The 14,125-nt window shown below is 40.9% G+C and overlaps 1 protein-coding gene across 4 annotated transcripts in view; it reads right to left on the minus strand.

The window, feature by feature from the left end:
• Positions 1-1,544, minus strand: part of MCOLN3 (mucolipin TRP cation channel 3) — a 36,967-nt gene extending 35,423 nt beyond the window's left edge. For 2 of the 4 annotated variants that reach the window (XM_015092076.4, XM_060411344.1), the window contains exon 1: positions 1,059-1,315. In XM_015092076.4, the coding sequence (XP_014947562.2) occupies positions 1,059-1,134 (76 nt within the window). In that variant the 5' untranslated portion in view covers positions 1,135-1,315. Of the gene's footprint in view, positions 1-712; positions 916-1,058 lie in introns of those variants that run through there. The other 2 variants (XM_015092077.3, XM_004002144.6) reach the window with 2 other exon arrangements.
• Between the last annotated feature and the right edge of the window lie 12,581 nt (positions 1,545-14,125).

Genomic DNA, 14,125 nt, shown 5'->3' on the forward strand with positions numbered 1-14,125 from the left:
ATTCTGTGTGATATTTTTATCAAAAATTCTAAGAGTCAAAGTGTACTAATATAATATCTAACAAGTCACTGTTTAAGTGCTTTCTAAGTCTAGAATCCAACATTTGGTTCTGAGTCAAACATTGTTAGCAAACTCACCATCTCCAAACAGTAGATACTGACTGTAAAAACTGTCCATGAGGAAGGTTTTTAAGTTTTTGATGAACGAAAAGATTAATAAAGATACTGCTGAGGCAATAGAGCATACATATATTTACAATAGCATATGCAGTGCTTTCAAAGTGAACTAATTACAAAAGAATTCATTAAAGTATGGCTGCTGTGGGTGTTTAAATGCCTGTCAAAGTCTGAGTACAGTAACTCCTAGATACAGACATAGGGAGAGAAAAAAGATAATCCCTTAGGATTTTCACTCAAGAACATTTTATTTCTTTCTTCAAAAGGGTATATTAATATTTTCATCAGCATTTAAAGACACTGTATCTATGGGATTTATAAGGAAGCTGATTTATGCCAGTTCATGGAAACTCACAGATGAACAGTAATAAAATAAGGGAACTGTTAATAATATAGCCTCTGTTAGTGAATGACAGATTTGAGCTCACCTTCAGCCCTTTCTACTTCTGATACTGGTAAAATTAAACTAGCCACACACCGTGTAACAGTAACCCATAGGAACAAAGTGAAAAAGAAGCCAACCACAATTAACTTACTCAGTACATCGCGCACCAAGCTTACAGAAAAGATGTTCCATTCTGAGGACTGACCGCTAAACTCGCTGCAAACCTTCGCTTTACTGTCACAGAAAGCGCCCGTCTGAAGGCGCACTTTAAAAACGGAGACTGTCCGAACCCCTCGCCGCCCCAAACCCTGCACACCCACCCGGGCTTTGGTCCCAAGTACATCCTCCCTCTTCCTTCTAATAAAACAGCACTCCGAGTCCGGAGAGGTTGGCTGTGCAATCAGCAGACAGCCACCGAGCCCCGAGCACCACGCGGAAGTCCGCCCCCTCCCGGTGGCGGCGCGCCACATCCCCGCAACTGCAGGGGCGCCACTGACCTTGTGCGGGCTGCAGAGCAGCCGGGGGGCCGAACCGCTGCAGCTCGCACCCCGCTCCCTCCTGTGTCCCCTCCATAGCGCCGCCGTCGGACCCGACCCTCCCGCCGTGTATCACGGATGGCTGGAGACGCGGCGGGCTCTCCCTTCGCGCCGCGGGCGCCGTTCCCACGACACCTGATGCCTCGAGGTGCGGCTGGGCTCGGCTCACCTGCGGCCGCGGCGCGGGAAGCGGGGCGCCAGAGAGGGCCGGTGGGGGCCTACTTCTCCGCGGCCGGGGCCGCGGCAGGTCAGCCCGCTCTAGAAACCTCTACAGCCCAGCTCAGCCGTGGTTCGACGTGAGCCCAGCAGCGGTGGCATCCTCCCTCCGCGGGCCGGGTGAACCCGTGACCCGCCTCCGCAGCTCCGCTCCCTTCCACGCCCCTTTCTGCAGCGGTCTTTCTGGACCTGGGGCGCAGGAGGCCTCTGAACTAGCCCGGGGACATCTCTGGGCCATCTCTGGGCGCCTCACTCCCTTAGCGCCCCTCCCTGCTTGCGTAAACGATCCTCTCCGCCCTCCTTGGGTTTCTCAGGTTGCTCCAGAGTTGCGCTGCCCGGGTGCGAGGGCGTGGGCTCCTGGCTTGCTCCCTCTACTTGGGGCTGCGGGAAGGGTGGGTGCGTAAAAGAGCCAGGCAGGATGTCAAATGCCTGGAGGCATGTGAGTACCCATTGCTCTCTGCTGCTGCTGCTAAGTCGCTTCAGTCGTGTCCGACTCTGTGCGACCCCATAGACGGCAGCCCACCAGGCTCCCCCATCCCTGGGATTCTCCAGGCAAGAACACTGGAGTGGGTTGCCATTTCCTTCTCCAGTGCATGAAAGTGAAACGTGAAAGTGAAGTCGCTCAGTCGTGTCCGACTCTTTGCGACCCCATGGACTGCAGCCCACCAAGCTCCGCCATCCATGGGATTTGCCAGGCAAGAGTACTGGAGTGGGGTGCCATTGCCTTCTCCCTAGCAGCCTTCTATTCTAATTTTTGTAGACAAACCGGGAAGGGGAAGATCTTTCAAACTTGAGCCTTATACCCTCTCTAGGCCTTTCGGTTTGAGGGAATTGCTATAAAATTAGTGGATGTTGACTAGACTCTTCTAAACTGGATGTCGGGTCTGAAAGAGCCCTGAAAAGCTCTTAAAAGAAATATGACTGGAAATACTTGAAATAAAGATTCTTTGCTTGGCCAGACTTCAGTCAGGTTCCTGAAAACTTCTCCTAGGCTCATCTGTGCACTTGCTTGTAAAATCCAGTTTTAGCAAGAACTTTACTAAGTCAGTTTAACTAGGAACACCCACCTCCACCCCAGTATCTGATGATCCTCAATATATGATCAGGTTCCGCATCTTCCACCATTCCCCAGGTGATGTCTGATCGTCCTGGCTCTTTTTCAACAAGAATCCTGCTAGATTAATTTCGCCAGAACTCCCCTTAGCCTTATTTTCTCTTAGTAAAATTTTCCATTCACTGAACCCCTATCCTGCAAATTTCCACTTGCCCATGCGGTATTAGGAATTGAGTTCCATTTCTCCCTCCACTGTAAAAATCCCATCGCAGTGGTCCCTACAACTATCTAGGTGGACACTTTAATCTGTCATTGATGATTTTTTTTTGAGAATAGATCTCCAACCGTAAGCTTTTTCTTAATGAATTCTTTTTTTTAAAATTAAACTCATCAGGAATAATGAATTAGGAACTTAGATTACTTTTAATGACACCAATTTGGATTTGTTTTCATTGATTTCTTTCTCTTTTGGCTTTGAGCTAGTTTATAAAGGTCACTGAATTTCCATAACCGGTCGTTCCTCAAATCATATCAAGAGCTTTTAGATATTTTACAAAAACTTTTCCAAATCCTAAACCAGAATAATTTGCATAGGTAGTTTATAAATGGGAATATCTTTTCTTGCCATGGGGTACAAGAATTTTATGCTGTTCATGAACTCAAAATTCCAAGTGCTGTGAAAAAGGTGGTCACAAGGGTCTAATTGGCACATTCAATTCTCAAGTGCAATTTGGAAAACGTAATTTAATCTTTCATGCCCCTATGCCTCCACATTTTGCACTTTCTCCACCATAACAGTGATGGTGGGAGTTTGAAATGCTTGATTGTTCAGGAACAGTCTGAACTTTAGAGGGTTTTGCAGGCCTAAGTGCTAGTCCTAGTTAGAGCTGAATTAAGTAGGCTGGTGAATAAAAAAAGCCAGGCTTTGGTGTCAGGCAGATGAAATAAGTTAGTAAGTCATGTCTTACTCTCTGCGACCCCATGGACTGTAGCCTGCCAGGGTCCCCTGTCCATGGAATTCTCCAGGCAAGAACACTGGACTGGCTAGCCATTCCCTTCTCCAGGGGATCTTCCCACCAAAAGGATCAAACCTGGTGATAGGGTCTGCATGGGGGCCCATTGTTAAAATGGCTCACTGTGCTGACCACGCAAACAAAAGATAAAGTCACAGTGACCCATGAAACTGACCACATTGCTTAAGCGACATCCTGTTTTAGCTTCTGACACTTACTTTCTCGACATTATGCCACCACCCTGCCATGGGACACTTGAGGCTCTCTCTTGAGACCACATGATGGCCAGACTCCAGTTGCAGGCTAAACTAACCACCCCACTTCAGGGGACCTGATTTCCCATCTACAGGGTATAAGAGGGATCCACCAGAAGGGTGGGCTGCTGTTTCTTCTCAAGGGCCATTCTCCCTTTCATTCTCTTTAATAAATTTCCTTTTCTTTGCCTGACTGCTGGGCTTATTCTCTTTTTCTCTGCACTCGCCTTACACTGGGGTGCCCTCCATCGCAGGCACATTCTTAACCGACTGAGCCACCAGGGAAGCCCATGGTGTCAGGCACCTCAGGGCCCAAATTGCCTTCTCAGCCACCTACTCCCTGGCCTCAGGGACCTGCTTAAGCTCTCCACGTTCCCATTTTCTTCCACGTGTAATTTGACTAAAAGGAATAATGAATTTTAATAAATTGGATGCATACAAAGCACCCATTATTGTGCCTGGCCTATTTTATACACTTGCAAATATTAATCCTTTCTAAATTTTTATTTTTGAAAAATCTAAATTAGTGAAAAAATCAACTACGTTCATAGATTGCAAGACTCAGTATTATTAAGATGTCACTTCTCATCAAGTTCATTGATAGATTCAATCTCATTCAAAATTTTATACAAACTGACAGGCTATTTCTTTTTTTGTGTTTTCTTTTTTAAAATTTATTTATTTTACTTTACAATATTATATTGGTTTTGCCATACATTGACTTGAATCCACCGTAAGTGTACATGTGTTCCCCTTCCTGAACCTCCCTCCCACCTCCCTCCCCATCCCATCCCTCTGGGTCATCCCAATTCAATGGAAATACAAAGAGCCTAGAATAGCCAAAGCAATATATTAAAATAAGGGTAAAATTGGAAGACTTGCCTTACCTGATTTCAAGACTTATTATAAAGCTCTGTAAGCATGACAGTTTGGAGTCTCTGAAAAAAGACATAAAAGAATAAAACAGAATGGAACAGACTGTCGATTCCAGAAATAGATTCCTACGCATACAGTCGATTGATTTTTAACAAAGGTGCTAAAACAATGTTAAGGGGAAAATTGAGCTTTCACAGTCAACATAGTGATATTATTGGCTCAGAGCAATATATACAATACACTATATACTGATGGTGGTGGTTTAGTCTCTTAAGACGTGTCTGACTCTTGTGACCACGTGAACTGTAGCCCTCCAGGCTCCTCTGCCAGTGGGAATTCCTAGGCAAGAATATTGGCGCATTTGTCATTTCCTTCAGGGGATCTTCTCGACCCAGGGATCGAACCAGCGTCTCTTGCATTGACAGGCTCATTCTTTACTGCTGAGCCAGCAGGAACAGTACTGACGTCAAGTCTAAAGGAAGAGAGGAAATATTTACATACAGAGTCAAAAATTAAGGTAAATATTTCTGGAAGCATGTCAGGAGCATATTAGAAAGGTTAATATCTAAGATGTCTGTCTTGCTTGTAACTGTTGTCATAGTTTTCCTGGCTTTGCTGCTGAGCACTTCTTACAAATAACATAAATAGTAATATGCTTAATATATATTATATAATTAATGTTTAATATATATGTATATAATTAATAATTTATATATAGAGAGAATACAAAAATGTGCTAATCCAGTGGGTGGTATTTCAAGGAATAACATTTTGTAAGAATAATTTCATAAATTCATGATTTCAAAATATTTATATGTAATATTATTGCTCTTGCTAGGAAATCCCAGTGTTACATGGTTTGAATATTATCTAATCATGTTTGCTGCATTTTTCAGAGTTTGAATATTCACTAAAAGATACAGTTCTTTGTAAAACAGACCACATATTTTCATAGTGAAAAAGGTAATTGAACTTATAAAAAGCAACAGATACTCTAATGCCCAATCTGATAATACTTTTGGAAGCACTTTTAACCTCTGAACCAACATCAAACACAGAGTAAGAGGAATTTTCTCTCACCTGGAACATTTGTTGCAAAACAAAGATCAAATCTATTGGATAAGGCAATTAATGTTTATATGTTTTAAGATGTCATTTGAAGAATAAGTTTTTAAATATTAAATTTTTTACTTTTTATCTATAAAAATTATTTTTATTTAGAATTTATTTTGCATTAATGCTTACCTCTTTTAATGATTTTATTATGAAATATCTATAACAGGTAGCATACAGCTAAAATATACCATCTTGTCCAATATATTGGTTCATCATAATAATAAATGACACTTTTATTATTATTTTTTTTAAACAGAAGGAAATCTCTGGAACTTTTATTATAACCCTATCACAGTAAAATAGTTGGTTATTATCATGGTTACCATTATATTTTAAAAACATGTGAAAAAGGGTTATGAAAAATATAAAATAGGTCATTATTTCAGGAGTTGTTTTTTTGCTGTTGTTGTGTCTGAATCTCAAAGATTGATTTCTTTGGGGAATTTGGAAACACTACTGCAATAACCAGTGAATCCCCTATAGCCTTCTTGGTAACTGACCCATGGAAAAGAGCTTTCTTTCACAACTTTATCTTCTTCTCAAAAATCCTCTGTTTCAGAGTAACCTAGGTCAGCTGAGAGCCTTAGGAAGCATGAGTATTAAGTCATGCATAGTGAAGTGGAAATAGCTCAGTCGTGTCCAACTCTTTACAACCCCATGGACTATATGGCCCATGGAATTCTCCAGGCCAAAATACTGGAGTGGATAGCCGTTCCCTTCTCCAGTGGATCTTCCCAACCCAGGGATCCAACCCAGGTCTCCCACCTTGTAGGTGGATTCTTTACCAGCTGAGCTACCAGGGAAGTCCAGGTCATGCATAGTCCATCCAAAATACTTCCTGCCTTTCTTTTTATATCTGCACCACTCATCTTATTTACCTCTTAGTTCCTTATCCTTTTTAAATTAAAATGTTTATTTATACAATACATATGTATTCAAGTATATCTTGAGAATCGCCTATATTCTAGTAAGAGTATTAGGTACTATGGATAGGAATATGAATAAAACACAGTTCCAGCTCTTAAAATCTTACAGTCGAGAAGATAATTTTTTTTAATTAAGAAAAATTTAAATACAGAAAAGTACAAAGAAAACCATTAATCTCACTCAATATTCACAACCTCAAATGCAACAAATTTTATGTTTTATTTCATTTCCAGTCTTTTTTTTATCTAATGAGAAATAAAACATTGTAAAATTAACAGTCCCTCCCTAAATGGAACTTTCTGTCATGAATGGGTATGAATCATCTCAATAGTTCATTTGTAATATTTTTCTCACATACATGTGCCCATAATAAACAGAAATAGCTCGAACATGTTTTTGTCAATAATGGCATTGTTCTGTGCATAAGTCTTCAACATTCACCTCACCATTTTGGCTCTGAGTTACATCCATGCCAGTTTATTTATTTTAGCAGTTTTATGGCAATTTATTAACTGTACCATAGCATTCTATCCATTTCCCTACTAATGGACATTTAGGTTGTTTCCATCTTTTGCCATTACAAAAATTTTACAGTGAACACATATGAACCATTTCCTCACATGTAAGAATTTCTCTAGGGTAAATATCCAAGAGTGGAATTGCTGGATTATAGGATATATACATTTTCAGTTTTACTAGATACTGCCAAATAACTCCCCAAAGTGGTTGTTCCAGATCATTTAATGAACATTATACGCTGCACCTTCTAATAGATTCCGGCACTGGGTATGCAGAAGTATAATAAAAAAGACAAAATCTTTGGCCCTCATAGAGTTCATAATTTAGTGGCAAAGAGAGGCAACAAGTATAATAAGGAATTTATAGAATGTCTTGAGTGCATGTGTGCTAGTTCACTTGAGTAGTGTCTGACTCTTTGCAACCCTACGGACTGTAGCCTGCCAGGCTCCTCTGTCCATTGGATTCTCCAGGCAAGAATACTGGAGTGGGTTGCCATGCACTCCTCCAGGGGATCTTCTCGACCCAGGAATCGAACCTGTGTCTCTGTCTCCTGCATTGACATGCAGGTTCCTTACTGCTAGCACCACCCGGGAAGCCCATAGAGTGTTTTAGAAGGTGATAAATATTGTCAGAAAAAATTCAAGCAGAGAATGGGGAGGGAAGAGTATTGAGAAGTTGCCATTTTAAATATGGTGGGGGTAGGCCCAATTGATGGAGAAAGAAATGGCAACCCACTCCAGTGTTCTTGCCTGGAGAATCTCATAGACAGAGAAGCCTGGCAGGCTACAGTCCATGGGGTCTCAAGAGTTGGACACGAGTTAGCAACTAAACCACCACCAGGCCTAATTGAGAAGTTAGCATTTTAGCAAAAACATGAAGGAGATCTGGTTTAAGTGTACCGGTCAGAGGGAACAGCTAGTGCAGAGCAGGACCATGCCTGATGTGTTCGAGTAACCCCGAGGAGGCCAGTGTGTCTGCAGAGGTGTGAGCCACAAGGAAGAATGGTAGGAAATGAGACTAGTAACAGGGGCCAGGTTAAGCTGGACCTTGTAGGTCATTACACAGAGTGAAATGAGAGCCTTTGGAGAGTTTTGGTATGACTGGTATGATACGACCTATGTTTTACAAGTGCATCCCTCTGATTGCCATGTTGAAAATACATCCCAAAAGGGTGAAGGATGGAAGCAAAGGCCTCAGAGGATGATTCTTGGGTCTTTGCCTAAATAGCTGTAAAGACTGAGTGGCCATCACTTGAGGGAAGAAGACTACAGGATAAGCAGGTAGTTCATCAGTTTAGCAGAGAATCAGGAGTTCAGTTTTGAACATGTGTTTGAGATATCAGTTAAGTGCTTCTCAAACTATCTGTTGGAAGCAATGTGATTTGGTTTTGTTTCCATTTCTCTCACAGACTGATATTTCTGTGAAATACAATACAAATATATTTCTAGAAAATGGAATAAAGACATTTAGAGTACAAACCAATTTTTTCATATGTGATAAAAAGCAGCAACTCTATCAAAATGCTAGAAAGGTTTTAAGCAACTGCGATTTCAGTATTTCTTTTGTTGTAGATTGTTAACAAATATTTCCTGGACTGGTAACAAATATTTCCTGACTGATTCTGATCTGAGGGTCACACGTTGAATAACCCTGTATTAGACATCCAAATGGAAATGTCTAGTAGACAGTTAAATATTCACATCTGCCTTCAACTGTCATCAAAGGGCAAAGGCAATGTCTGAACAGACGCTGAACAGAGTTTCAAATTAATTTTGATTCAACAATCACCACTGAGCATATACTACATTTTTAAAAATTATATATTGTATATATATTTTTAAAATTTTAATTGGAGGCTAATTACTTTACAATATTGTGGTGGTTTTGAGCATATACCACATTTGAGGCACTATGTTGGCCTTTTTAATGGCAGTGCTATGATGGAGGGACAGATTAAGATCTGTGGGTAATCTGGACAGGGTAGTAATCTGTTATCCCTTTATACTAATATTCTTTAAAATTTTATTTTTACTATATAGCTAGTGAGAATAGGGAAAAACTGATTTCTGCTAACAAACATGATTGGTTTCTTTAAACTGAAAAAAAAATGTATTAAACACAATTTTCTAAACTAGTTGCTTCTGAATAGGTTTTTACTGGGGACATATCTAACTGTTCAAACTTTAAACATGAAAACTGGCTAAACTCAAGAATGGGAATTTTACCCTTTTTTAAAAAACTTTGTGATTTGTACCCTCATATGGCAAAAATAGTAACATGATTTTGTTTCAAATCTGAAGCTACTTGGTTGAGAGAAGAACCAGTTTTTTCTCTCTCCTGGAATGTAAGAAGTCCCCTGTGGAAACCTGAATGAACTGACTGCCTGTTTCCAATTCATACTGTGAAGAGTTATCTTTTTTGAAGAAAGCCATTTTCAGCAGCAGTGTGGGTGTTCTCGCTCTTTATGTGACTTGGCTCCGAGGAAAGCATTATTGTCCCAGATTTTGCAGAAGTGAAACTGAGCTAGAGGGAGTTCAACCACTTGTCTGAGGTCATTTATCCAGAAAGTGACAAATTTAGACTCTAACATAATTTTTAAACTTTATACAACGTATTATTTGAATGATACACTTAAAAAAGTAGAATTTAAAGTACCTTGATAGCATTAATAAGTATACATGTAGAACTGGTTCCTGATGCCTGTTGATACTGTAGGACTATCACCTCTATACGACACTCTCACTCACCGTTTCTAGTGTAAAGAGTGGAGCCTCATCTATACTCACAAATACTCTGCTACCCCATGGCGTTGTGTTCTCCTCCTCAACTCCTGCATTGGTCCCTCTGCAGACACAGGCTGCCCACAGCCTACAGACAGTCCCTAGGCCCCCACCTTCGTTTGTGGGAAGTACCAACAGGTTTGATGGGAGTGAGGGTTGTGCTGTTTAGTCACCATTAGACTCAAGCCTTTCTGTGCAGAAGTCATAAGAAAGCCTATCATCTCACTTGTACATATTCTCATTTCTTATAGAAGTTTCTGTTCATTTTTTCCCCTTAGAATTGCCACAATTGGTCTTCTCCCCAATAGATAAAGCTTTGTTCCCAGGTCAGATTTTTTTTTGGTCTTTTCTCATTTCTGAATCTGAGTACTCTTCTGGGATACTCCTCAGTTCTCAAGTAGTAGATTATGATAGTGTTCCCAAGCACTGTCCAAACGCGTCAGAATCCCAGCAACTTGGGGCTCAAACAGAGACACTTCCTTCTCTCCCACCCTTTCTCTCTCCCATGCATACTCATGCAGACAGACAGAATACTGGAATGGATAGCCATTCCCCTCTCCAGAGCATTTTCCTGACCAAGGGATCAAACCTGTGTCTCCCGCATTGCACGTGCATTCTTTACAATCTGAACCACCACGGAAGCCCAACAAAACATGTAATGACTCCTATTAAGGGTATTCAAGCTCTAGTTGCTGAACTAACTCTTAAACAAAATTCTGAAAAGGGGTGAGGAAATGAAGCCCTAAAGTAGCAAAAATCTAACTCATATCTAATTTGTCAAAGTGAAAGTGAAATTGTTATTCACTTAGTCGTGTCTGACTCTTTGAAACTCCCTGGACTGTAGCCTGCCAGGCTCCTCTGTCCATGGCATTTTCCAGGCAAGAATACTGGAGTGGGTTGCCACTCCCTTCTCCAGGGGTTCTTCCCCACCCAGGGATCGAACCTGGGTCTCCCACACTGTGGGGAGATTGTTTACTGTCTGAGCCACCAAGGGATTACCCTCTGTAAACCCAATCTGAAGTTACAAGGTGTCCTTAACCATCAGAGAAGTATTTTCAATAACAGCTTCTCGATTCATTACATTGTCACTCAACTGATAAGTTTAGTCGCTCAGTCATGTCTGACTCTTTATGACTCCATGGACTGTAGCCCTCCAGACTCCTCTGTCCATGGGATTCTCCAGGCAAGAATACTGGAGTGGGTTGCTATTTCCTTCTCCAAGTGATCTTCCCCAACTCAAAGACTGAATCCAGGTCTTCTGCATTGCAGGCAGCTTCCTTACCGTCTGAGCCACCAGGGAAGCAACTAATACAACTAAACTAATTTTTAAATATCTTCAAATTGCCAGCAGATTTCACTCAGCATCCCCTGGGAGAGCATAAAAGTGTTCACTAGCCATCATGGGGACCACATCCATGAAAGAACATTAATTTATAATTTGAATTTGTAACATGAAGAAATCACTAAACATTTCCATTTGATTTCTAGCCTTCTTGGTATTAGGATCTATGACTCATTCCTCCAAATGGGCATCCCTTTGGGATGTCTGTAAAGATGACACAGAGGCTTGATGTGTCATCTAAATCACAAGGTTATAATATTTACTTCCTTAAATCTGACTGCAATGCAGTATGAATTTTTTTTTAAAAAAGAAAACTCTTTAGAAGAAAACAAAGAAATTTTTGTTAGAGAGTTTTATCTAGATTTGGTCTCAAGAAGAGTTAATCAATTAAATGACTCAACATATATTAAATACCTATGTCAGATACTGTGCTAAACAATGGCAATATAATGGAGTAAGACACCATCCCAGCCCTAAAGTCTAACGGGGGAGATATCCACACAAACAAGCCATTGCCACACAGTGTAATAGTTGCTATAAAGAAAAAACAGAAGCAGTGACTAATTCTGTTGGGTGTCTGGGTGTCTTTCAGGGAATATGGTATTTAAGTTGGTCTTGAAAAATAGTTTACTGGATAATGCAGATGAAGGAAGGCATTAGAGGTTGAGTAGAGGTAGAAGTGGATGCACAGTTATTAAAGGGCAAGGCATATTTAGGGAGCAGTCCAGGGCTCTGCATAACCAGAGCTCCACCTCTCTTCCTGGGACACACAGACTCCCGGGCCTGTGCAGCGGTACGCCAGGAGCTGTGGAAACCCCCAGGGTGAGCATGTCACAGCTGTCCAGGGCTTTTTTGAGTTTATTCAATGTTATGTCCATTTTAGTTAATAGTGATTTTGGACACTTTCCCCAGTTTATTGAAATACAAATGAATAAGGATTTTAGGCATATTAAAAAACAAAGGCGAGCATGAACATATTGTGGAGCAGAATGCTAAGACCTCATGAATTCTTTGAATGAAACAAACATCTCTCAGTTGCAGAAGTCCATTTCAATAACCCTTCTAGCTAAGCTATAACCCCTCTATCAGCCTGTTACCAAGCCCCAACCTTTATGGTTCCATGCCTCTCAGCTCTTAAAGGGGTTCAACTGAAAAAAGCTGCACTAAAATGTGGACTGAATTAACGTGAGAGGCAGGAAGTAAGGTTAAAAACATAACTTATTATCCTCTGGATATTTTTAAGGTATCCTTCAGAACCTTATTTGTACAGGGTTTCATATGCCAGATTGAGAATATGTAAGCAGGATGCTAACAGGATTGAATTTCTGTTTCAGAACACTCTGTGGCACTGTGGCAAATAAATTAGAGAGCAAGAGACAGAACAAGTCAACAGACCATTATTACCACCTAAAATAAGTCAGAAGCAGTGAAGATGGCTAAGAAGAGATAGATTATTTGTGAGATAGTTTAGAAAAGGAAAATGACAGGATTTAGTGATATTGACTGAGGGAGGTAGGAGTCAGGGGTGACTCAGATTTCTTGCTTTGCAAACTAATGGACAGTAAAGAAGTGAAAAAAAAAAAAAAGTTTCTGAAGATACCTGAAAGACATATGAAAGATAATGATTGATTTTTGCTTCTGCTAAAATGTGATGCCTCTGGCACAGTAATTATTCATTATCTTTATTTAGCAACCATTAAACACCATGAACTAAGCTAGATATACTTGGAAATATCCAAGAGGTAGTGGAAATTCAGGTCTGGAATTTAAGAGATGTGTTAGGTTGAGAGTATAAAAATGGAAGTCACTGATGTGTTTGGAGGGACGGTTGAAGCTAAGCAGCAGGGTTATGATGCCACCAGGAGACTGCAAAGAGTAGGAAAAGAAGATTTTTCAGGACTGAGTCCAGGGGAGAACTAACCTTTCAATGTGAGAAAGTGGAAGAGCCTGGGAAAAGGTTCTCACAAAGTCACAATAATAAGACTTCCTCCTAGTTTTGTTTTTTAATGACTGATTTAGTGAAATTTATTTGCATTTTGCAAAACATAAATCCTTCAGATATTTGAAAGAATGTACATGATCTTCCTACACACCATATAAAGTCATCTTGTTCAGGGTTACTAAATTTCAGATATGTTATGAATCTATAAGCTGTTGCCAAATATTTTCGTTTTAATTGGGTGTAAAATAGTAATTTAGACCAATTACAGAAATCAATTGAATTACTTCATTAAATTCTGCCAGCTTAGAAATTAGGCAGTTTTAATTATTTTTCTAAAGGAGGAGAGGGCGGGTAACAGATGAGCTTTACTGTATGAATCCCATAGGAGCCGTAATTATAGATAAAATGAACCTTGGTGTTGCTGAGGGATTTAATCAACTTCCCCTGGAGATTCATACTTTCATTTTGGCTCACACTCTGTACAAAAGTTATTTTGGCAAGAAGTAAATGTAAAACGTGAAAAGTTCTAGGACACCGCGAAACCCGATCGAGCCGTATTTTCTTTCCTTGAGACGTAAGTCTAGGCAGGTTCCTGGCAGGGCCCCAGGTTGCAGCTGGGGAGGCAGAGCAGCAGCCCTAAATCTTCACATCGTCCTTCGTTCCCGGATGCTAGAGACCTCACCCTAGAACGGCTCTCCTTTGGGTACGGCTGCTCTGGGTACGACAAGGCATGCATCAAGCTAGGCAGTCGCGGAGTTAGGCCAGGTTAGGCTCTCTACACTTTCAAACTGCACATCTCTTTCTTACTGGTGGGAAACTTGAGGGCCTCCCTTCGGTTCAGGTTGAGTGACGTCATCACCATAGCAACCAATCACAAATCAGCTCTGAAAGAGACCGGAGGGAGCGGGCATTGTACTGGTGATGCCGTTTTGTCAATCTCAGCAGAGGACCAGCCTCTTTTCTCTTAGCAACGGATGCGTCAGGGTAAC

Source organism: Ovis aries, chromosome 1 (genome assembly GCF_016772045.2).
Source record: "Ovis aries strain OAR_USU_Benz2616 breed Rambouillet chromosome 1, ARS-UI_Ramb_v3.0, whole genome shotgun sequence".
NCBI classification, from domain to species: Eukaryota; Metazoa; Chordata; class Mammalia; order Artiodactyla; family Bovidae; genus Ovis; species Ovis aries.